Source organism: Durio zibethinus, chromosome 3 (genome assembly GCF_047325235.1).
Source record: "Durio zibethinus cultivar Kanyao isolate XHJ-2024 chromosome 3, ASM4732523v1, whole genome shotgun sequence".
NCBI lineage: Eukaryota > Viridiplantae > Streptophyta > Magnoliopsida > Malvales > Malvaceae > Durio > Durio zibethinus.
Genome location: NC_143164.1, coordinates 2,848,259 through 2,872,457, shown reverse-complemented (window position 1 = coordinate 2,872,457; position 24,199 = coordinate 2,848,259). Strand labels below are relative to the sequence as shown.

The window sequence follows — 24,199 nt, the reverse complement described above, 5'->3', positions numbered from 1 at the left end:
AGTATAGAGATATTATGGTTCCTGACAATGAAAAGATATAGATTCAAGACATTGAGAGTGTTCATCTTAGATTTCACAATGGTGTTATTAAGACGCTTTGTCATGTTAGGTATGTACCGAGTTATAGTTATAATTTGATTCCTTTAGGTGAGTTAGCTTCTTAAGAATACACATATTATGGTAGTAATGATTGGTTGAAAGTGTACAAGAATGGTAGTATGATTCTGTAAGAAAATAGGATTAAAAATTACTTATACATGCTTGATGAAGGCTCAATTATTGAGATTCTTGTGACAAAAGAAAAAAAGAAAAGCAAGCGTGTCAACTTTGTAGATACTGTTAAAGTATTTGGAGATTTAAGTTAATAGAATATTTGTTAGGGTTTGTCTTGAATTTCATAATCTCACATTAAAAGTTAAGTGAAGTTATAAGAGTTTGAATTTGTTTTGTATCTAACATCGAGAGTTTAGTAAAGTTATAAGAGGTTTCACTATAATAAATAAGATGCTTTGATTTTAGTTTGATAATCTCAGATAGTTAGACACAAAGAAAATAGCTAAGTGAGTAGGCTATTAATATAGTGTAATGGGGTTTTGAGTTAAGTTTTGAATAAGAAGTTTTTGATGACTTTTCTTATTTTAAAAGTCTCACAGTTGTAAAGATTTATTTATTAGTGAATTGGGTTTGGAGTAGGTCATTTTGAATTTAGCAAAAATAAATATATTTGTGTATTTTTTTTATTCTTAATTTAAGCTTGCTATTTTATGTGTAGGTTTTGTGTGTTTGTGTTGATTTTTCAATAAGTGAGTTCAGAGCATGGTTTGAGTAATAGGGAGAGGTAAGCTTAAAGAAGCTCGATTCAAAAAAAAAAAAAGTTCAAGTTTAAGTTTTGAAAATTGAATATCGGTTTACGTAAAGCATAAAGATATACAAGAGAAAATGATTGTAAGATTTTCATTATAGATAGAGCCAAGCATGTCAGCATAAAGACAGATGATTTGATGGAATTTGAGTCAATATGAGAATTGTTAATAATAGTAACTTAAATCCATAAGTGATTTATTTGGGATTGGTTAGATATTATTTGATAGATAAAAAGACTTGTGGAAGAAGAATTTTAAGAGGAAATGAATTCTTAATACGGAAGTTTGTATGTTTATAAATAGGTGAAGTTTTTATAGGATTAGGTATGAGAAAAAGATGTAAAAGAGTTATAAAATTTTATAGGATAAATACCTTATAGGAATCCTAAGGATTTAGGTCTTATGGGTGTGTATGTTTGAATGTTTATGAATGGACTAAAACAAACTAAGAGGATATACATAGGTATGGTGCATGGGAATAGACTAAAAAAGATTGAGAGGGTTCACATAGTAACGATGAATGGGTACATATGAATATGTGTTTGTTTGTGTTGAAAGGATGCACAGGGTATGTGTTTATTTAGAATAAGAATACTTCATAAGACTAAAGAAGATTCAGAGAGTCTATGTGTATTGATTATCGAATGGTTGATACGAGTTATATGTTTATAATTCTCTACAATTAATAAATCTTTTTTTTATCCATGAACGTAGGTCGATTTGATCGAATTACGTTAAATAACTCTCTTGTGTGATTAATTAATTATTTAATTTCACTTTTGTTAATGTGATTGAATTAGAGGCTTTTTTGCCTAACACCCCGTGCATGACTTACTTCTGGATATAACATCATTTCGCTTGTGTATCCCTTCCTCTGATGTAGATGCTGTCCTACCCAAGTTTTCTCCACTAAGCAAGACTTGCAACTAGGATTTCTGTCCTCCGGTCACATTTCTATCCTGTGTTGTCCTTTTCGACTGTTCCCCTTGCTTCCAAGCATAATGGTTCACATTGTGAGTTTGTCTGCTCTCCCATTCTCTTGCCATCCCTCGACCATCATTACCAGTTACCCTTCTCCAAAAGGTAGATCTTGCATTAAACCTTGCCATATTAACCCCAATCTTGTAATCTTTAATCCACAAGCCTTTCAAACCCTACACCGCATTCCCTGCCTCTGAATAATTTTCAAATCGTATGAAACCGTATATCCTGCCTCTTGCATTCCTTTATTGTGGAATGAGAACATCCACGACCTCACCATACTCCTGAAAACCTCTGAGACAACCATCTCCAATGTGTTTTTGGAGGGATATTGTTTACAAACACTGTGAACACCGCCATTTTTCGGTCTTTTATCTGCTTTTAAAGATTGTATTCAACTATACTGGATTTCCTTTGATGCATACATTAATGGAATGAGAAAGGCGTTTTGTTAAAAATATTGGGTTTTTAGAGCACATGTCTTTATGGTGGTTGCAGCATTAAGAATCAGGAATACCACCTAGCTCTGGCGGAAGGCTGAAGCACCTCAGCATCAATGTAGCAAATTAAGTATAGATGTGTATAAATTTGTATAGTTATTATGTGTATATAAATAATTTTTTAAACCCATCACATGCATTTGGCAATCTTTTATAGATTTCTTTCAGAAAGTATTAGATTTCTTCCTCTGTTATTTTTCTGTGAGATATTATGATCACGCCTTGGTCTTACTATATGTGGAGAGATGTGTTGCTTTAATTATGCAGGCACAACTTTTACCCTATGTTGTGTCAAAGGGTTATGGGAGCCATTTGAAGAGGAGAAAACACCGTTTCTTTCATGGCCTGAACAAGTTTTCATGAAGACATTCAATCATGTTGCCGATCTCATGGCACAGTGTTGATATTTCTCGGCTAGACAAACATGCTAGTGTTCCAGTTATCTAAGTCATTCCAAAAATTCCAAGTCGTTTTCCTGAAAAGCTTAGGTGATTTGTTGACAAATTTTAGCTTGCAGATAAACAGACTAACATAAATGATTTAAAAACTGAAGGTTAATAATATACATGATGCTTGATAGTGTTTGATCCCAAAATTTCATCCAGTTGGTTGCAATTAATTGCCGTAAAATCCTTTGCCGTCTTGGTTTCACAGAATTTCTATTGGGTCTCCATGGGCCTCCCAATTTGGTCTGGGAAAAGAAACGACGGGGAAGTAATGTAGTCGACAACCATTTTTTATTTTCCTTCTCTTAACCAACAAACATATAACTTTGAGCCATGTATTGTCCAATGAGTTTTGTTTTGGGCTTTTTTCTTCTCTCATGTGCATTAATAAGAGACCCATGCATTGTTAAAGTTGAAACCATTTTCAGACCTCACTTTGACTGGGCTCCTTCATGGACTTCATTTAATTCCTGAAAGGGCTTTATTGGGCCTCAGGAATCTTAACCACACAAGATCATGTGGTTTTGTCCCACTTCATTTAATTATGTAATCTTGACCATACAAAATTACATTTTCAAGTCATTCCATTAAAAGATAGAGATAACGACAGATCTAGCATAAAATAAAGGAATTAACCCTTAATCTGTTATGCTTTGGCTTCTAGACACGCATATAGCTTCCAGGGGCTGTAAATGAATTATTTCATAGTAAAGAAATATCATTAGAGGCATATCAATAAGAAGCTGAAAATTTTCTACTTGGTAAGAAATCCAAAATGGCAGTTCAACTTATTATCTACATAGGTTTAGAAGTCGCAAAGATCTGCAATGGGTTCTTTGTATAATGCTGATTTCCTTCCTATTAAGGTCTAGTAGTCAGGTCTCTCAGCTTCCACAGCCTGCCTGAGTTTCAGTCGCTCTTTGTACTCTTTCAATTCTCTCCTGTATCTTTCCTTGTCTTTCAAACCAATGTTCTGGTACACCTACAGAGAAATCGATTATAATCATCATACAGAACAATTCATGCTCCTATTAGCAAACATATTGGCATTATCTACTTCTACTTTGGCTTTTCTTAATGCCCTGTTTGCAAAAGAAAGCATCACATAGTGTTTTTTTTTTTTTTTGCTCTAAAAATTCAACAGTTTTGCCAAATTTTAAACACTAAAAGAGTCAGACAAATTGGAAATGTATAGATTTGTGATGAAAGACATGACAGCGAAAAAGATTTGGAAGGTACAAATAAAAATGATGCAACAATGTTAAACCTGATAAAAAAATGCTCAAAATCACGGAATGCAGGAGGAAAGAGATTCTCTCATTTGCGTGCAATCTGCAAAAATGTAAATTATGCCAGGAACAGAATGTAGGAAACCAAATAAGCTCTCTTTATCTTTTTGTCATTACCATCCTCTCTTCTGGGCTGAGACTGTTCCAAGACTCTCCAATCATTTTTGTGAACTCCCTCTCTCTATTTGGATAGAGGGATTTGAGTTTGTAATGCTTTTCAGCAAAGAAAAAGTTGTAACCACTTCTGTTGGGTTTTGGATAGCTGGGGTCTCCAGCCCTTTTGCTTCTCCTCCTCCTCCCAGAATGGCGGGGGGTACGAACCCGTTTGTATGGGACAAGGGCATTGTTATATTCAAGTGTGGAGGCAGAAGAGCCTCGCTGCTCTGGATGGTAAAGTACTCCACTAAGAACCTCTGAACCCAACCTCACAGATATCAAATAACCACAATCAAACTTCCCATCAATCGTTCCAAGAACCGAAAAACATGATGTTCCTACAAAGAGAATCATACAAGGTAAGGCTATCCAATCAATTGCAATCTCAGAGAAGCGTAAATCAACATCCTAGCAGTGTGAAGTTCATATATATTTGGACAGCATTTCAAATACAAAATTTTCGGTTGAAAGATATTAATTTCCTATATCAGACAAAGAAATTCATACATACTAGTATTGATTAAGAATTTGAACAAAATGTAGTTCTATACTATCTATTTAAACATTGTTAAAAGTCATTGTTTCATTTTACTTCCAGAAGCAGTTAGTTGCAGATTCGAACATGAAGTGCCTTCTGAAACCAAATGTTTGCTAGCCTGCTAGGTATGTGGTAGAATGCAATCGAAAACATTGCAGTGAACCACAGATAGAGACAGCAAAACTACATATTTGTTTAGGAAGAGATATCATACAAATATCATAAGGACCATAACCACATACCAGAAATATATGGATAAATTTAGTGGGACCCCATATGAAAAGGAAATTGAGAAATCAGTAAACTATCAACAAACACATAAAATATCAAGACCATACCAATAAAATAGCTAACCTACAACTCGTAGTAATTCCTATGTTATGACAATGGATTTATTTGACAAACTCACAAATCAAACAGAAAATTTTGGAACATAGAAATTAAATCTGAGCATTTTGGATTGTGTGGATGACACTAACTTTATCCTCTTGTGTCTTTCCCTATTGAAATAATAAAATGGAGAAATAAGGAAAAAAAAAAAACCTACCTTCAATAAGTGGATCTGGGAATTCTCTTATCGGTTTAGGGGAATATTCCACGAGAGCTAGTTCAGGTCTGCATGAAGGGTCGTTAACAGGAAATGTAACTGCATAGAAATAAAAATTACAAGAGTATTAGACCCGTACACGAGTCGCATAATGCCAGAAGGAGCAAACAGAGCTCAGATCAAGTAACAGTGTTATGCTACAGCAGAAAGGGAAAACGGTGAAAAACCAATGCAAGAAAAAAAGCATATATGCCTAAAAGATCAACAACCTCTTGGAGTATGTAGAGGACCCTTCATCTTAAAGAAATGAACCTGCTCGTAATGGTAAAGAAGACTGAAGTAGTGTTTCCTAAGCACGAAAGATGCGCTTGTTGTCGTTGGTGAAAACCTGAAAACACTACCCACTTCCCTCCATTTCTTCTCTGCAACTACCTACAAGTACGCCGTCGCAATCAAAGATTGTAAAAAGTTTTATGCTTTACGACATGGGTATTTTGAGGAAAATCGAAGGAAAAGATATAGTAATAAAAAAAAGCTAACCTTTTCATAACCACCCCTTTTGGTAGCTTCTACATACAGAACATGCAAATCCAACTCTTTCCCTCCAATCACAGGAATCCTTTAAAATACAAAGACGGAAAATACAGAAGCACAACCGTCAAAGAAAAAGTAAAACTACAAAGGAACATGAAAAATATCACATTTTTTGAGAGAAGAAAAAGGAGCCATCCTTGTATTTTGTAAGTTCAAAACAAGACGCATCGCATTCTCAAAAATCCAATACATAATCAGCATTGTAGCTCCTTTGAAAAGAACAAACAGAAGAAGAAAGAGAGAAAGAAGGGATTTACATAAACTTGGTGCCCATTACAAAATGAAAGCGCCTAAGAGTATCCCAGAAAACAATAGGGTCCCCAACAACTTCCTCATGAGAGGCAAGAGGGTCGGGGTATTCTTTCTTCTCAACATCCCCGTTCCGACCCTTAGCTTTTCCGGAAGACGACGTTGCTTTGCTGGCCACTTCCATTGAGGGTGGTCGCCCGAGAAACTAGTTAGAAAAAACTAAGAGGAAATAATGCTAATACTAATGTAGAGAGATAACAATGAGAAAAAGAGAAGAAGAGAGGACTTAGAAGATAAGATTGTAATTAAGGGGCTGAAAGCTGAAATTAAAGGAACGGGGTTGGATGCGTGAGCAAGTAACGGTTATGCAAAATTGGCTTTTTCTGGCATTTTGAATGGCCAACCACTGAGCAAAGTCCTAATGCTTATTTATTTACACTGGCTATGTTCATTATTATACACTACCTGCCCCTCTCTCTTTTTCTCTCGTGTCATTCGAAGCCTGACATCTCTGTAGCCGAAAGGGCTTTGATTTGCTCTCCTTTTGCTTTTTCCAAACGTTGACATGCACTTGCGCTTCTTGTTCTGATGATTTTCTGAACATATCTTAGCGCACATCTATTGAAAGATACCAGTATAGTGGTCTTTTTTAGGTTACAGTATAGTAGTTCAGAGTACGCTATAGATGGGTTCAAAACGTATCTCCATCGTAGATATGTGAGAAATCCCAATCTCAAAAGCTACAACTTTCATTATTTCCTGATATTTGGGCAAATGCTTTACACCAGTAGTGGTGCCGCTGAATGTTGGCACATGTCTCAGCCTTCCATATATAAGCTTAACTGCGTGGTGAGAATCGCTGTCAAAAATCGAAAGAGAGGAAGTAAGTATTCATCTATATCGTAATCATAATCATAAATATGTATCACGATTCCAGTAACATAGGGAACAGAGCATGTGGAGATCCTGTGGACTATTGCACTGCATCATTGGAATGCGAAAAGGGCAATTTCAATTGTCACTCCCTCCAACATTCTAAGCCCAAGCATAGGCCCCTTACGTATTGTCTAGGGCCACCAAAGCCCTAATTAATCAGAAGCTATTTGACACTCCTAACCATTTATCACATTCATTTTAATTACGTTCTTATACTAGCAATTGTAGGGCTTTACCCCAAAGGGCGCCCTTCCAGAAATTCTCGTAGGCCAGAGACAAGCCCAGGTCTACGAGGGGGTTTGGAAATAGTTTTCAACCAGCAATAGACGCGCCTCAGTTAGAACCTCACGAGCTGCGTCATTGCCCCAAGCTCAAAGATACGGGAGTCTTCTTCACCTTTGTTCTTTTATAGAGGTTAGGAACCGTCAACTACCTTTTTCTTCCTGATGTGGGATTTCATAACTTTCCTGAACTCTTTTCCGCTCTCCTGTGACACTGAATCTTGGGACAAAGAAACATGTCTTGATGCTTATTTGAAGTTGAGAAATGGGAGATGAGAAAAGTTCCTTCTTGTTCAGTACTCTCTTTCTTCAACTTTAACACCAACTGTATACAACAAAAATCTTTCTTTCTCGGCCAAAAAGGTCTTTGCGATGTCATTCCTTCAAAATCTTCCCTTCAACTTCACTCTCATGTAAATTTAGACTCACTTGTCTCAACACTAATTGTTGCTTTAAACTCTTGCTCTCGTGTCTCCTACTGTCAGGCTTTTCATGCTCGCGTTATCAAATCTGTGAATTACCGTCACGGATTCGTTGGTGATCAGTTGGTTACAAATTACGCTAAATTAGGATATCCAGATGATGCACAAACTTTGTTTGATGAAATGCCTAATAAAGATTTGGTATCCTGGAATTCTTTAATTTCAGGATTATCAAGAAGTGGGTTTACAGCTAGATGCCTGAGTGCGTTTTGTAGAATGAGATTTGAAATTGATATGCAACCAAATTATGTCACTTTTTTATCTATAATCTCCGCTTGCAGTGATAAGGGGGCTCTAAGTGAAGGCAAGTGCATTCATGGCTTCGCAATCAAATTGGGTGTGCTAAATGAAGTGAAAATTATGAATGCCCTCATAAACATGTATGGAAAGTCTGGATATTTACATGAAGCTTGTTGGTTATTTGAGGCAATGCCATTGCAGAATTTGGTGTCTTGGAATTCAATGATTGCAATTTACACTCAAAATGGGCTTGCTGAGGAAAGTATGGGAATTTTCATTATGACGAGAAGGGCTTTAGTTGAGTTTGATCAAGCTACTATGTTGACTGTTCTGCAGGCTTGTGAAAACTTAGGCGTGAGAAATTTAGCTGGGAGTATTCATGGTTTAATCTTAAGGTTTGGTTTAATTGCTAATGTGGCCATTGCAACTGCACTTTTAGATCTTTATGCGAAGCTAGGGTGTTTACATTCTTCAAGTAAGGTTTTTGGAGAGATTATTTATCTGGATAGAGTGGCTTGGACTGCCATGCTTGCAGGCTATGCTATGCATGGCTATGGAAAAGATGCAATAAAGCTCTTTGAAGTCATGGTGAAAAAAGGTATACAGCCTGATCATGTTACCTTCACTCACTTGTTAAGTGCTTGTAGTCATTCGGGACTTGTCAAAGAAGGGAAGCATTATTTCAAGTTGATGTCTGAAGTTTATGGGGTGGAGCATAAGTTGGACCATTATTCATGCATGGTTGATCTTCTTGGCCGCTCAGGACTTCTCAGTGATGCTTATGACCTGATTAAGCGCATGCCAATGGAGCCAAATACTGGTGTCTGGGGTGCTCTTCTTGGTGCTTGCAGGGTCTATGTTAACACTGAACTTGGAAAGGAAGCTGCCGAAAGATTAGTTTCCCTAGATCCATCAGACATCAGAAACTACATCATGCTCTCAAATATATATTCTGCAGCTGGACTATGGAGGGAGGCTTCAAAAGTGAGGGCGTTAATTAAAGAGAGAAGTCTCAACAGAAAACCTGGATGTAGTTTTGTTGAGCATGGAAATAAAATCCATCGTTTTGTAGTGGGTGATAGATCTCACCCTGAGGCAGATAGGATATATCATAAGTTGGAAGAATTAATTGGAAAGATAAGGAAAGCTGGTTTCATGTCTAAAACAGAATTTGTTCTACATGATGTTGATGAGGAGGTTAAAGAGAATATGATCAATGAACATAGCGAGAAGTTAGCCATGGCATTTGGGCTTCTGGTGACTGATGTTGCACAGCCACTAATTATAACCAAAAACCTTAGAATATGCGGTGATTGTCATAGTACAGCAAAGGTTGCATCACTGATTGAGAAGCGTACCATCATAATTCGAGATCCAAAGCGGTTTCATCACTTTTCTGGTGGAATATGTTCCTGTGGAGATTACTGGTAAGCCCTCTGCAGTAAACAACTTGCTGTGACATTGGAAACAGTGGACTTATGTGTAAGAATTCTTTCATTCAGTCTTGTTTTTACATGACTAATTTGTAATTTGATATAATCAACTAGATGTAATTGTAGTTGATGCATTAAAGACATGATTTTGTGACAGAACCATACATCTTTTGCACTAGATGAGCTTCTGAATGTCAAATAAACCACCACCAAATATTTAGAGCGCTTTGTTAGGCTTAGATGGATTGAATGATATCGACTCCTGAGAAGCAGAAATCCTTTGAGTAGTGGGACATGCTGATGCATTCATAATTTTGGTTTAGGGGGGGGGGGGGGGGGGGGGGAGGCTATCAACCGACCAGATATCATTCTATTAAATTTATTCTTTTCTAACAGTTACTTGGGTCGTGGTGTTTATTAACCTATGCAAAGTACAAAGAGGAGCAAATATGCAGCAGCTCTATGCGACATTGCAAGTACAATGGAATACTTCGAACATTCTTCAAATTATGAATATATTTATATATTTTGCTTGATAAGAGGTGGAGAAAAGTCCAAATTTTCTTCAGATTTTTAAGTAGACAAGCAATACCCAAGATCTTATTGCTCCAAATAAACGAGCCTTCCCTTCTTGTTTATCCTACCTTCTGCAAGCTATACCTTTCCCTCCGGATCCACCTCCACATTCAAAGCTCAATGGTTCTCCGCCCCCAAGCGTCTTCTCCTTCAAACCAAAGTTGGAAACCACGCAATCCGTGGCAAAGAGATGTGAAGTGGCAAACTTATGTGCCCCTCCCATGATCGGCATGGCAGCTGACAATTTTACTCTGCTTTGGTAGTTTGGCTTGTATGTCTGTCCCAAAACCCCATTAACCATTGTGCTCAGAGAATCAAACTTGAAATTCAACTCCAAATGCGCAAAACAATCATCCTCCGTCACATTGTATCCATGCACCCTTGATTCTTCTAAAGTGATGGGAACCACGCGCACCACTATTTCAAGCAACCCTTCGACTCTGAGCCTCACCTTATTGGTCTCTGCTTGCCTTTGTATAGTTAATCCAGCTTCTGATGACTGCCATGTTTGGCCTTCACCCACTAGCAGCGGGACATCTTTTCCGTCTAATTTGATCCGCATGTGTTCAACTGATTCCCTCCACTTGGCAACCCTTTCTGCTCCAATATAGAGCCGATGAGAGCCGAACAAGATACCAATGGATTGGACCCAGGTGAAGTCTCTTCCCTTTTGACCCTTCTTGCCAATAAAATGAGCATTGATATGAACGTTGAAATCAGAGACCAAGCAAAATTCCTTGTCTTTCCCGCCATGAAAGTAAAACATGATGCCATCCCCTCCAATGAAACGTGGGTCCTGACAAACAGCTCCTGGCTTATCACAAGCTATTACATGCAACCGAAAAAAAAAAATTTATGTCGCACTTTTTTAATGCATATATTTTCAACAAAAGAAAATAGATGAGAGGCTCAGATTAAAGAAAATAAGCTTACCACAGTAAGGCTTGCAGATCCTGCAATCAACCTCACATTGTCCAGGACAACCAGGGGGACAGTTGTGAAGGATGCCAAAGCAGTTCCCAAATAGTGGGTCGTGGCAAGCAGCTTTTCTGGCACCTACTTGTATCGGTATGGTGCTGAAGCAGAATATCCCAAAGAGAATTAATGCAACTTTCAAGTTCATTTTTAGTCCCGTCTTGTTGTTGTTGTTGTTCTTCTTCCTCTTCTCTACTGTTGCCGCAAGTAGAAATGATTGAAATTATAAAACGTGATGGAGCTTTGATGCATGAATTGTTTTTAATTGTTATACAACCACTGTGAAGAAAGACAAGAAGGTTATGTGTTTGCTTGCGTAAAACTAGTAAAACTATTAGCAAGTCAACTTCCTTCCAGGCAATGAAGACTACATTAATGGATCCAAGTAGCCATGGAATCTCAAAGTTGGTAACTCGCAGAAACATTAAAAATTGAGGACTAACTCTTCTCTCACGAGTCACTATTATACCATGAAAAATAATTGAGACTTGAAGCTTCTAAGTTGGAAGAGAAAAGAGATATAATATATAATAATGATTTTGTGATGTCTACCTGCAAACGAACAACAAGGCATAATCAAACTATAAATGCTAAATTATTCGCGATTTTGATATGAATAAAACTACTTGGATGAAGTTTTGCTCGACTAGCTCAACTTAGAATCTGCGACGCCTCGTAGTCACACGAGTCAACCCAAAAGCAGACAGGCAAGCCTCTTATCGTTTATGTTTCTATTATACTTGGCCCATCAATCCTTGATTCGTTGTCGGCTATGACAGTAACACAAAAAAGAGAAAAACCAAAAAAAAAAAAGCCTACAAAGGAACAAAGGGGCTGCACTTTATGGTTGGGCAACAGGCTGTTTCTGTTGCGCAAATACCCAACAATTTGTGAACCTGAGAAAGAAGGCCCAACAAATTAGGTTGAGTTTAAATGAGCTTGAATTGCTGGTTGATGCCATGTCCGATGATTAATCAAAAAGTTTAGGACAAGAAGATGAGCAATAGTTTTGAGTTTTGAGCTTCAGCATCCCCTGAATCTCTCCCCCGCCTGGTTTCCTTATCCGATTTCTTGCATTTTCATATCCCAAAAAAACCAAAGAAAAGAAAAGGAATAAAGATCTTGATTCTCGCTGGATAGACCCGGAGTTGACCGACCACCAAAAGCACAACTTAAGAATGATGTTAAATGTTAATAAAAGAAAACTGTACTCTGTAGCCTATTTCTCAAAGAGATTGCCTCGAAAGGAGAATAATTTGACTCACTTTTTCGGTTCCCAATGTATGCTTACATTGGCCCAATTTCTGGTTACTTGCATTATTAAAGAAAAAAGTCCCACTTTTCTGGTTGATTGAATCTTTAGGTAGCTCCTAGTTTTAGTGAGAGCCCGTTGTTTATGACTATTCACTAGCAAAGTCCTGTTAATTGGTACCCAAACAATTACATTAGTACATATGGATTTATACAAAATTTTGTTGTCTGCTAATGGGTATTTCACCCATCGTTCCATTCAACACCGATATCTCATTTGCCTTACAGTGAAAAAGTTCATGAACTAAATGACATTGTGATTTCTTTATTATGAAAATGATGAAACCAATGTAGCATTTTAGTTCAGAATCTGCCTCCATGCCTCAAAAGACAAAAAGAAATATTCATATTTTGCCTCGACAAGTTACTGAAGCAACAAAAGCTCTACACGTTCTTACCAGTTATGATTGATACAAGAAATTACACCACAATTTCATTAAAAAAAATCATAACCTTTTTTGGGATAAACATAGTCTTAATAATTTATCTTATAAGAAATTGATGAAAAGGAGTTTAAATTATAAGAAATAAACAATAATTTATAGGAAAGTGTGACGTTGAGATAATTATTAGTATATTGTTATCCTTTTCTTCATAAATATTTTGTTTTTAGGCATATTATTGTTATTAAATTGTGGGGTAGGGCCTATCCTTCTCTTATTCCATCACCACTTACGTTAACTTCCAACAGCATTGGCCCACTTAAAACAGTAGTCTGATAGGCCTCTGTTTCCTTCTGGCCCACTAGTTTTTCACTGAAAAAACATTCAGATCAATGACTCTCTATTAGCTTTGAAAATCCTTTGATTTGAATAACATATAAATCTGATCAATATCACAGCAGCTTTCTTCCTTAAATAATTGGTCATGGGACATCTTGGCCTTTACTGTGTTATCACAACTATTGTTTCCTTTTCAAAAAATTTTTTGAATTTTTAAGCTCAAGCCAATTAGACCCTAAACCTGGATTTAATTTGTTTATGATCAATTGGATTATCCTCAAACATTGTTTAATTATTTACTATTTGTTAAAATAATCTTTGATTTGGACGTCCCAGCACATGAACGTTCGTTCACCAATTGGGTGAATGTCAAGGGACATGAATGGAATAAGAGTTGAATAGATAATTTATACAGTAATTTCTTCGATTTTGTTCCCCTTTATTATCATTATTATGGGGTTTGATTGATTGATTATGTGTTTCATAAAAGCAGATTAATTGCTCAATTTGAAGCCGAAATCAAGTCATAAAGCAACGTTAAATTGAACAAGCTCTGGGAAGCTCTTGATAAGACCAAAGGAACCCAAACGTGTCAGTGACTCCGATCGAACTGCACCGAGTTAAGACAAACTCACTTGTTGTATCCTAAACGGAAGATGCTTCAGAATATACCGTTTTGAACCCAATCCTCGACTTGAAAGCCCCGTACGGATTAAGTCTCCCCCACCTCCATTTCCTTTATAAACCTCTTCTCCTCCGTTTTCTCCCCTGCAAGCAATTTAAAATCTCTTTTTTGATAAAGATTCCCTCTCAAAACAAACACATCTCCAACTGGATAAAACCTTTGTAAAAGTCAAACAATCATGAGTTCTTCTTCTTCATCTTGTACCCTCTCTGAATCAGATCAAGAACATGTCTTTGAGAAGCTCGAGGTCTTCAAGGTTAAAGGCAGAGACAAACGCGGCCGTAAGGTTCTTCTCATCATCGGCAAGCACTTTCCTGGTGAAAACCTTATTTGCATGTTATCTTTTTTTTTTTCTTTCTTTCTTTTGGTTTAATTATTTGATTAAATCTAATTGATTTTTTCAATGGTAACAGCTCGGATGGTTAGCAATGAGGTTCTGAAGAAGTACTTGGAGGAGAAGATTTACCCCAAATTAGGGTCAAAGCCGTTCTCGGTGGTGTATGTGCACACCGATGTTCAAAGGAGTGAAAATTTCCCTGGAATCTCAGCCCTTCGATCAATCTATGATGCTATTCCGATCAACGTCAAGGACAATCTCGAGGCTGTTTATTTCTTGCATCCTGGTTTACAGGCCAGACTGTTCCTTGCCACCTTCGGCCGTCTGCTTTTCAATGGAGGGTGAGTGAGGATCTATTTCGATTATTAAAATTTAAAATCAAACAAAAAGCATATAAAGTCATACTGACACAGCCTCTGGCCTATTCAGCCATTGATAGATGATAACGATACTGACAAAAAGATAATCACGCCTTTTGACTTTATAAATGCTCATCGCCACATCCACTTTTGAGTTGAAGGTTCCATTTTTTTGAGTTATGGGCAGGGCAGGGTAATGAATGATTGAACTGAATGGGTGCTGGTTGGCTAACGCAGGTTGTACTCGAAGCTTATATACGTGAGCAGGCTGGAGTTTCTGTGGGACCATGTGAGGAGGATGGAGATGGAAATACCAGAATTCGTGCATGATCATGATGAGGAGCTGGAGTACCGTCCTATGATGGACTATGGATTAGAGAGCGACCACCCAAGATTTTACACTGCGCCGTTAGTGGATCCCATTCAGATGTACTCTATGAGGTGCATAGCTTAAGCTTAGTGGCTGTGGAATGTGGATAGTGGAAGTGGAACTGTAGTAGATTGTAGATTGTAGGTGAGTTATGAGGGCAAAGTTCGCTTGCTTTTGATAAAGGAGCGTTTAGTAGTTTTGTTCATATTGTACAAAGGGAAAGTTTGAAATGGAACCTTTCGGACTTATTGGGTGAACCACAATCTATTATTGATTGGGCCACTGAGTGTAAGCTTAAATTAAAGCCTATAACATATTAACCCCAGCTCAAGAGCCCAAAAAATTGGTCAACGGGCTTTGGCTGAGGTCTAACACTTTACCCCACCACGAGCTGTTGTTTGCAAGTAAACTGAAGGAGGAATTTTATTTTGCTAGAGAAAGATAAAGTGAGAAAAAGGAGCCCAACATGGCCAAAGGTATAAGAATCAAGGAGTTAAAGCGGAAAAAGATGGAAGAGAAGAGTGGTTTGGATTGCACCAGTTGACCGTTAATCTATCACGCAATATGGCTGTTTGAAACCCTCTATATTCGAACAATTTAGCGGAAAAAAAAATCAATTCATACCATTATCCAAGTAATAGCAATCTACCAGGTATCTAGTATGATATCGACCAAATTTCCGATTTAATTTTCATTTGAAAGCATTAAGAATGAAGAGAGTTCATTTATAAGTGTCAGTCAGGGTACATTCCTCCAGACACTGTCGCCGTAGGTGGGCCTTCATTCTTAGCAATGCTAAACAATTCAGGACTAATGTCGATCAAATTATGGGGCTTGCTTGGATATAACTTGGCCTTTATACCCCAAAACCAGTGCATGCTGTCCCCAGCCTGATCCTCATGGCGTTACACTGGACACACATTCTTATCCACACATACCTCGCAAGAGTGACAATTTCCATATCCTGTCTTGTCGTCATTATTCTCGCTGTCATTTCTTCGAGGGAGATGGAGGAGAAAGAACTTAAAAATTACAAAAAACCGTTGATATTGTTACTGCACAACTTTAGAGGAAGAGCACAAACCACGCTCCAGATGAGTTCAGAAAAAGTTTCAAGAACCTGAATCTGATACATAAGCTCCCCTTCACCTTTATTTTTCCGGTACATTCCTCCACCTAAAATATCCTTGCTGATGGGAACTTAAATTTTCACAATTCCTATAATCCTATTCATAGCATATTTCTTTATCTATATATATTGACAAGGACTTCTAAATGTACTTCAAATGGATAATATCCTATCCCTGTGAGACATCATTTCTAAATAAAGGCCTATAATTATAAGGATATAAAGAGTGTGTCTTAAAACTAGCAAGAGCCGAGAGGTTGTAATTTGTAACGGCAGCACCCTATACGCTAAAATGCTAATCGAAAGCACCAACAGCACTCTTTGTCTTGCACTCTTGCCTTGACCCAGTCATTTTCCAAAAACAACCATCTACATATTACCATGTCTGACATTTCACATCCTATCGAAAGCTTTATATATTATCACAACTAGTCCTGCATTAGTAAATGCTATAGTCCATGAATATCAAAGAAGTCCATTTCAGATAAATTACAATATCATTACAATCTATAACGTCTCACTGGGGCAATTGTTTGCTGAGATTTATACCTATACGAACATCTTAAACAGAAAGATGAAACAGCATATACAGACAGAGGACATTCAACGGAAGACACCATTTTCATTCAAAATTGTAGATGCCAAAGATAGCTACAGATTTTTACATCTAAACAAATCAAAGGAAACACTTACAGCTACATTCAAGCATTCATATTAGCATGGACTAGGTGCAACCCCAAGTGGTGTAGGCCAACGCAATCGGAAGAAAGATTATAGTTGATAACTGTTCGGTGTTTAAGGCTGTTTTCAGTTGTTTTCTGTTTAGTGAGACTGTGAGAGTACAGACTAGTCAACAATTTGCTTGTAGAAATGGATGATCATACCCGTTGGTCAACAACCATAGTTGCTGGGGATCTTATAACCAATGCTTGAGTGCCAGGTCATCATAAAAAGGTGAATTTTACATGTACCAGATCAAAAGCCTGCACCAAACACACCCTCTGATTTTCCAACGGGCCATGGCTACTGCAAGAAGCAGCATTCATGCTTACCTAACAATTTTATCTTTGCAGAAACAAAGGAGGACCTGATTTGCAGGTTAATTAAAGGCGAGATCCTATATTTCCATGAAGACATTAAGAGTGGCTGCCTTTCTACACTCGTGTAGTTCTTCAAAGACTATAATCTGGCATCGTGCCATTTGCAGAATTAATTTAGACTCTTTTATTGAGGACAAAATTTTAACACCAACATGGTTCAACTGAGAGCAGCAATGCAAAGCATCAAGATCAAGCCACAAAAACCTTTCCTACAAGTGTTAGTAAAAGTTCAACCACAGCAACGGAGGTGACCAAATAAATGCACTTTGGGCTATCCCACGAAGGCTCGACATTTCCCATTCTTGACTAGAATAGCCCAGCCAATCTATGGACCTGGCCATATAACCTTTTCTCTGTTCCCTTTTATTCTAGACCATTCTAGACCATTGGCAAGAAGGAGCTTCCAGGACTTGATCGACTAGCTAAACTTTCTTGAAATTATAATGTCATGTACATTATATACAGTAGAGAGGCTGAAAGTAGTAGAAATTGATTATAACAAGCAAGGAGAAAGACCATGAAGTGGAAGAAATTAATGCAAGCTGGAGAAAAATGCAGACAAAATAGAATATGCTGCTTATTAGCAAGGAATTATGCAGCAAAACCTCCTTCTAGTTGACTCGCAAGTGCTTTATCTTTTTGAATATGGGCTGACTACAAGTAACGTTGAAACATGAAAAGGAGCTCCGGACAAGTTTTCAACGGCACAACAGTAGTAAAAAAGTATAGCTATCAGAAGAAGACATAAAAGTAATCATAAATTCTAGTAAAAGAGAAAAAAATAGTATGGAAGTTAGGTCCCATAGAAAATGAGAAAGTGAGAAATGTATTATGTCAGACAAATTGAAGCACAGTTCACATTAGTCAGCAGAAAGCACCAGCAAATGGCAAGGAAACCCTGTATATATGTTTGACTAATAGGACCAATCAAAGTAAGTTATCATCTATCAATTAATCACAATTCTAGATATATGATGTCTGCTTCAAAGTACAAAGAAGCAACTGTTTTAAGAAACTGATGAAAGGATGACGAGTCAAGTAATTATAACTGTTCAATGCTTGTACCAGTAATCTGATTTCAAGTTTCATTTTCGTCAAATCCTGGGCTGTTGTGTGCATCTTGTGAATGGGCTCCAAGCCTCCAACAGCTACGGAAGCCTAGATTGAAAATAATGGAGAAACGTTGTATGCACATATCTGCAGAGTGACAGGTGATTTGGAGTCTTTTGACCAATCTACCAGGCAGAGGCAGCTTAGTAAATAGCAAGTGAAATACAGGAAAGAATCACATGGCAGCAGAGCTGGAAAGAGACTCGCTTCCGTCACAATCATAACCATCGTCTTCCGCACCATGATTCATGTTCTGAAACTCAATAAAAAAACTCCAACAGCCCCATATCCCTCTTCCTATAACACAACCAAAAAACATGACATCCTTTCGCAATATTTTATGGGATGCCTAACACCCAAAACAACAAATCACTATGTATCTTTCCTCTCTCTCTCACGTGACATGCACTGCGTCAAAATCTGTTTACTACTAGTAAAGAAGGAGAGAAAGAGAGAGAGAAACCTTTCTTTCCCCATTCCGATCTCAATCATCACCTTCTTTAGCTTTATCCAATGTTTTCTTCAAACTAACCATCCCTTGTGTGGATAAACCTTCTACCAAATGTCAGAAGATCATAAGGATGAGACTATTTAGGAATTCATCTGGATTAAGGACTACTAACTTTGCCTGCAGACTGCAGTTTTGCCTATATATACATGCATGCATATATGTAGTGTAAAGATTCTCGTGACTTACCATTATAAACAAAAACTACAGCAACATTCTAATGATATACAAAAAAAAAAAAAAAAAATCCAGAAGCTAATTAATTTGATCATACAATATATATAATCAATATTCACATTACTAACAGAAAGTTCGAACATTAAAGTGTTCTCTTTTCTTATCAGTGGCATTAACATCTTTGTATTATATAAAATTGGAACAATTAATGCTGAAAACTTAATAATTATTAAATTTTTTATTTAAATTATGAGTTATTTTCAAATTTTATACAAGAAAAAGTTATTTCGTTGGATTATGAACACTAAATATAAGTAATTAATATTGAAAAATTAACAAATGTTAAGAATTTTCTCGGCAAAATTAAAGTTCAAAGATAAATAAAAATTTTCAAAGAAAAAAGAAGAAAGACCACAGGCCAAATTAAAGTTGAAAGATAGACTGGCAGTGATTCTGTTCGTCTGAGTAGCATCAACAGGCAACAAGTATGGTTGGGAATGCTTTATTATTATTGTAGTATAAAGTAGGAAAATGAAATGGTGAGACTGGAAGCAGATCCATTCGAACCCCAACACATAAATGTATAGCTCAATCATTAAAAAGGGCGGGTTTCCAGGCATCGAGCTGTGCGATAAAACTAAAGTCTTCCCCCACACCTGTAGCGGATACTCTTCTCGCCTGCCTTTTCATTTCTTAATTGTAAAACTTAAAAACTAGTCAACCAAATCAACATTTCAACAGCTGGTCTGTTGCAAGATTGCCTCATCAGCTGCATTATGCAGACATAGGCTGCTAATGTGTGATGAACAATTAGATGTGTGTTAGTAGTTTATGAAGTTAGATGTTTATTAGTGGTTTATGGAAATTAGATGTGTGTTAGTGGCTTTTGTTTATGGCTTGCAAATAGGAAGATCATGCCTTGTGATAGTAGTCATTCTAGTTTTAGGTTAAAATCCTTTTGTATTTAAGGAAGTTGCATCAAATGAAGAAGAGGTACAACATTTTCAATTTCATATTCTCATTGATCATTTTCACAAGCTTTTTTTGTCTCTGTAAAAACAAACAAAATTAGTTTCAGAGCCAAGCTTCTTGAGGGATCTGTGAGTTGAGTGAATAAAAAAAAAAAATTATTACAAACAAAAATCCTATGCACAAACACAACAACACACAAAACCCTTAGTCAAATGGAGTCAGATAAGATGTTTTCTGTTGAACCACCAGTTTTTTATGATGATAACTATCAAGCCTAAGTTGTTAGAATGGCGGTATATTTGGATGCTTTAGATCAGTGAGAAGTAATGGAGGATGACTATGAAGTTCCTGCATTACTTACTAATCCAATAGTTGCTTAGCTCATGAATCATAAGGAGAAAAGGACCAGAAAGTCAAAAGCAAAAGCTTGCGTATATTCTGCAGTTTCAAGCACAATATTCACTAGAATCATGAACCTAAAATAAGCCAAAGAGATCTGAGAGTATCTAAAAAAGGAATACCAAGGCAATAAGAGGACAAAGAACATGTAGGTACTGAATTTGATTAGAGAATTTGAAATGCAAAGAATGAAAGAGTCAGAATCCATCAAAGAGTACTCTAACAAGCTGCTTAGTATTGTGAACAAAGTGAGACTATTTGGTAAGGACTTTTTGATGAGAGAATTATGCAAAAAATTTTTGTTATATTACTTGAGAAATATAAAGCTAAAATCTCTTCTTTAAAAGAGTCAAAGGATCTGTCAAGCATTTCTTTAGCAGAGTTGGTGAATGCATTACAGGCATAAGAACAAAAAAAGATGATGAGACAAGAGAATTCTATAGAATGTATTTTTCAAATAGAGGCACAGAATTCAAAAAGAGGTAAAGAAAAAAAAAAGTAGAACAACAACAAGCCTGTCAACAATGTAGGCAACAACAAAAGCAAGGATGAAACTTATCCATCTTGTCCACATTGTAAGAAGATTAATTATCTGTAAGAAAAGTACTGGTGGAGGTCAGATATTCAATACAGAAAATGTGGTCAAATTGGGCACATGAAAAAGATTTGCAAGTCACATAAACATAAAGAGGAAATAAATATTGCTACTGAACAATATTATGAGAAGTAGTTATTTGTTGCAACATGCTTTTGCAACGAACAACAGTTCTAGTGACTCTTGGCTTATTGATAGTGGTTGTACAAACCACATGACAAATGATCAGGAACTTTTTAAAGAACTTGATAAAATTGACATTTTCAAAGTCAATATTAAAAATGGTGAATACATCACAGTCAAGGGTAAAGGAACAGTGGTCATAAAGAGCCTAACATGTTTGAAATACATTACTATTTTTTATATGTGCCTTACATTGATCAAAATCTATTTAGTGTTAGACAATTGCTTGAGAAAAGTTTCAAAATATTATTCAAAGATAAATTGCTGTAAGATCAAATATGCAAAAGGCATAGATATATTTAAGATAAAAATGAAAGAAAAAAGCTTTGCTCTAAATCTAATAGAGGAAGTGCTTATAGCATTTTCATCTAACAAAAGTAATGCAAAATTATGGCACAAGAGGTTTGGGCATTTTCATCATGATGGATTTTTTTATATGTAAAACCACGATATGGTGAAAGGAGTACCATTTTTGGAAGAAAAGATGGTAGATTATGTGGCTTGTCATATGATAAATAAGTCAGAAGTCTTTTTTTCTCAAACTGTATGAAAAGTAACACACAAGCTTCAACTAGTTCACACAGATGTAGGAGAACCTAAAAAAATATCATCTTTAAATGGCAGTAAGTACTATATTATCTTTATTGATGATTATACTAGATTCTATTGGATTTATTTTCTTAAATTCAAATTTGAGGTTGCTGGTGTATTTTGAAAATTTAAAGTATGGGTAGAGAATCAAAGTGGTTGCAGAATACAGGTAATAAGGTCAGATAATGGGAAAGAATACACTTCTGATAGGTTTAACAATTTTTGTAAAAAAGTTGTTATTGAGCACCAACTTATGGCACCATATACTCCACAACAAAATAAAGTAAGTGAAAGGAAAAATGAAACCATAATGGAGATGACAAGGTGTATGCTATATGAAAAGAAACTACCAAAGAAATTGTGGGCAGAAGCTATAAATACAGTAATCTTTTTGCTAAATCGACTACCAATTAAAGTTCTGCAGAAAAAAACTCCATTTAAAGCATGGTTTGGTTATAAACAAGACTTGTAGCATCTAAGAACCTTTAGTTGCCTATATTTTTCTTATGTACCATAGGTAAAAAAAGACAAACTAGATAAAAATGCAAAACCAATAGTCTTTATTGGATATAGTAGCTTATCTAAGGCTTACAAAATTTTTCAATCATAAAATGAAAAAATTATTGTAAATAGAGATATTAAGTTCATGGAGGATAGATAATGAAACTGGAAAGAGTAAAAAAAAGAGTAACACTCAAAGTTTTAGCAAAATCCTGAAGATGACATAAATGAAGTACCAGTCAGAGGTATAATCCATTGCTTGATATTTATGAAAGGTGCAACATTACTGTTTTTAAACCTATAGAGTTTAAAAAGGTAGAGAAAGATGACAAGTGGATTAAAGCAATGAAAGATGAGCGTAGAATGATTGAAAAAAATAAAACTTGAAAGCTGGTGGACAGACATCAACACAAAAAACCTATAAATGTCAAATGGGTTTACAAAACCAAACTTAATGTATATGGTTCTGTAAATAAATATAAAGTCAGATACTTGTGAAATGGTATGCTCAAGTGTTTGGAGTAGATTTCTCTAAGATCTTTGCTTTAGTAGCACGACTTGATACAATTAGAATGCTACTTGCCTTGGTAGCATAAAAGGGATGGAAGGTTTACTAGCTGGATGTAAAATTTGCATTTTAAAATGGTTATTTACATAAAAAGATCTTTGTGGAGCAACCAAAAGGTTTTCAAGTCAAAGGACAAGAGGAAAAGGTCTACTTGTTACAAAAGGCCTTGTATGACCTTAAACAAGCTCATAGGGCCTAGTATAGCAGGATTGATGAACACCTGCTAGGTCTTGATTTTGTTAAAAGCATAAGTGAAACTATGTTGTATGTAAAAAAAAATTGATGCTAATCTGATCATAGTTTTTATTTATGTTGATGACATGCTTGTGATAGGAAGTGATGATAAGTTAATAAAAGAGTTTAAGGCCGAAATACTCAAAGTATTTAAGATGATAGACCTTGGTCTAATGTCTTATTTTTTGGGAATGGAGGTGAAGCAAAACCAGGATGGAGTCTTCATATGCCAAAAAAAATATGCAAGGGAAATACTTAAGAAATTTTATATAAAGGACTGCAAATGCACAAATACCCTAATGAATCAGAAGAAAAAATTTAGCAAGGATAACGGATCAGACAAAATTGATGAAAGTCAGTACAGAAGTTTGATTGATTGTTTGATGTATCTTACTACCACCAAACTAGATATTATGTTTACAGTGAGCTTGCTCTCACGATTCCTACATTACACTAGTGAGGTACACTTTCAAGCTGCTAAAGGGATTGTCAAATATATTAAGGGCACAACAAATTATGGTATCAAATATTTTTACTGTCAGGATTTTAAGCTCCATGGTTACTCTGATGATGATTAGGTAGGTTCAGTTGATGATATGAGAAGCATAACAGGTTTTTGTTTTAGCTTTGGATCAAGAATGTTCTCATGGTACTCAAAAAAACAAGAAGTGATAGCTTAAAGCGCAGCTGAGACTAAGTATGTTGTAGCCACTATAGTTGTGAATCAAGCACTTTGGCTCATGAAGATACTTGCAGACTTACACATAGAAGAAAAAGAGCCAACACAGATTCGTATAGAAAACCAAGTTGCAATTTCAATATCAAATAATCCTGTTTTTCATGACAGAATTAAACACTTTAAGATCAACTTATATTTCTTAAGAGAAATGCAAAAAAAAAGTAAAGTCAGTTTGCTTTATTGTAGAACTGATGATCAAATTACAGATGTGTTAACCAAAGCCCTATCCAAAGCTAGATTTGAAACTTTAAAAAGTAAACTAGGTCTTTACAGCTACTGAGGCAATGAATAATGTTACAAGAATGCCTCACTAGCTGCATTATGCAGACATAGGCTGCTAATGTGTGATGAACAATTAGATGTGTGTTAGTGGTTTATGAAAGTTAGATGTGCATTTGTGGTTTTTGTTTATGGCTTGCAAATAGGAAGATCAAGCCTTGTGACTAACAGTCATTTAGTTTTAGGTTAAAATCTTTTTGTATTTAAGGAAGTTGCATCAAATGAAGAAGAGATACAACATTTT

General features: G+C 36.2%; 5 protein-coding genes and 1 non-coding gene across 9 annotated transcripts; 3 read left to right on the top strand and 3 right to left on the bottom strand.

Moving 5' to 3' along the window:
- Positions 1 to 3,477: 3,477 nt before the first annotated feature.
- LOC111300780 (high mobility group B protein 9-like) lies at positions 3,478 to 6,897 on the bottom strand. Of its 4 annotated transcripts, XR_016340760.1 has the most exons (8): positions 6,629 to 6,789; positions 6,172 to 6,368; positions 5,861 to 5,939; positions 5,590 to 5,752; positions 5,321 to 5,419; positions 4,197 to 4,573; positions 4,058 to 4,122; positions 3,478 to 3,772 (listed from the first exon to the last, which is right to left on the bottom strand). XR_016340760.1 is itself a non-coding variant. In XM_089758050.1 (7 exons), the coding sequence occupies exons 1-7, from the start codon at positions 6,765 to 6,767 to the stop codon at positions 3,659 to 3,661; spliced, it is 1,140 nt and encodes a 379-aa protein (XP_089614176.1). In that variant the 5' UTR covers positions 6,768 to 6,897; the 3' UTR covers positions 3,478 to 3,658. The 4 variants fall into 4 exon arrangements, 3 of the variants coding, with proteins under 3 accessions (XP_089614176.1, XP_089614175.1, XP_022752161.1); XM_089758050.1 differs by lacking the exon at positions 4,058 to 4,122 and having other exon boundaries at positions 6,172 to 6,340; positions 6,629 to 6,897; XM_089758049.1 differs by lacking the exon at positions 4,058 to 4,122.
- Positions 6,898 to 7,083: 186 nt separating this feature from the next.
- LOC111299517 (syntaxin KNOLLE-like protein) lies at positions 7,084 to 7,425 on the top strand. The gene is made up of 2 exons (XM_089757680.1): positions 7,084 to 7,168; positions 7,319 to 7,425. The coding sequence occupies exons 1-2, from the start codon at positions 7,084 to 7,086 to the stop codon at positions 7,423 to 7,425; spliced, it is 192 nt and encodes a 63-aa protein (XP_089613806.1).
- Positions 7,328 to 7,478, bottom strand: LOC149519518 (U4 spliceosomal RNA). Its single transcript, XR_016341141.1, has one exon. It is a non-coding gene; the product is annotated as a U4 spliceosomal RNA (small nuclear RNA).
- A 174-nt stretch (positions 7,479 to 7,652) lies between these two features.
- On the top strand, positions 7,653 to 9,694 carry LOC111300676 (Tetratricopeptide repeat (TPR)-like superfamily protein). The gene has a single exon (XM_022896328.2). It carries the CDS (start codon positions 7,653 to 7,655, stop codon positions 9,531 to 9,533), a length of 1,881 nt encoding a protein of 626 aa, XP_022752063.1. The 3' UTR covers positions 9,534 to 9,694.
- A 237-nt stretch (positions 9,695 to 9,931) lies between these two features.
- Positions 9,932 to 11,512, bottom strand: LOC111298846 (uncharacterized). Its single transcript, XM_089757853.1, has one exon. The coding sequence runs from the start codon at positions 10,875 to 10,877 to the stop codon at positions 10,176 to 10,178; it is 702 nt and encodes a 233-aa protein (XP_089613979.1). The 5' UTR covers positions 10,878 to 11,512; the 3' UTR covers positions 9,932 to 10,175.
- Positions 11,513 to 13,868: 2,356 nt separating this feature from the next.
- LOC111300528 (uncharacterized) lies at positions 13,869 to 15,127 on the top strand. The gene is made up of 3 exons (XM_022896161.2): positions 13,869 to 14,121; positions 14,218 to 14,482; positions 14,738 to 15,127. The coding sequence occupies exons 1-3, from the start codon at positions 13,983 to 13,985 to the stop codon at positions 14,952 to 14,954; spliced, it is 621 nt and encodes a 206-aa protein (XP_022751896.1). The 5' UTR covers positions 13,869 to 13,982; the 3' UTR covers positions 14,955 to 15,127.
- The last annotated feature ends 9,072 nt before the right edge of the window (positions 15,128 to 24,199 follow it).

Coding starts and splice junctions, on each gene's coding strand:
- LOC111300676 (XM_022896328.2), top strand. CDS start 7,653: ATGAGAAAAGTTCCTTCTTGTTCAGTACTCTCTTTCTTCAACTTTAAC.
- LOC111300780 (XM_089758049.1), bottom strand. CDS start 6,781: ATGTGCGCTAAGATATGTTCAGAAAATCATCAGAACAAGAAGCGCAAG. Junction 5,753..5,860: donor AAAGGGGTGGTTATGAAAAG/GTTAGCTTTTTT, acceptor GCGTACTTGTAG/GTAGTTGCAGAGAAGAAATG. Junction 3,773..4,196: donor TCAGCCCAGAAGAGAGGATG/GTAATGACAAAA, acceptor ATTTCTCTGTAG/GTGTACCAGAACATTGGTTT.
- LOC111299517 (XM_089757680.1), top strand. CDS start 7,084: ATGTATCACGATTCCAGTAACATAGGGAACAGAGCATGTGGAGATCCT. Junction 7,169..7,318: donor ATCATTGGAATGCGAAAAGG/GCAATTTCAATT, acceptor TTCTTATACTAG/CAATTGTAGGGCTTTACCCC.
- LOC111300528 (XM_022896161.2), top strand. CDS start 13,983: ATGAGTTCTTCTTCTTCATCTTGTACCCTCTCTGAATCAGATCAAGAA. Junction 14,122..14,217: donor CATCGGCAAGCACTTTCCTG/GTGAAAACCTTA, acceptor CAATGGTAACAG/CTCGGATGGTTAGCAATGAG. Junction 14,483..14,737: donor CGTCTGCTTTTCAATGGAGG/GTGAGTGAGGAT, acceptor TGGCTAACGCAG/GTTGTACTCGAAGCTTATAT.
- LOC111298846 (XM_089757853.1), bottom strand. CDS start 10,877: ATGTTTTACTTTCATGGCGGGAAAGACAAGGAATTTTGCTTGGTCTCT.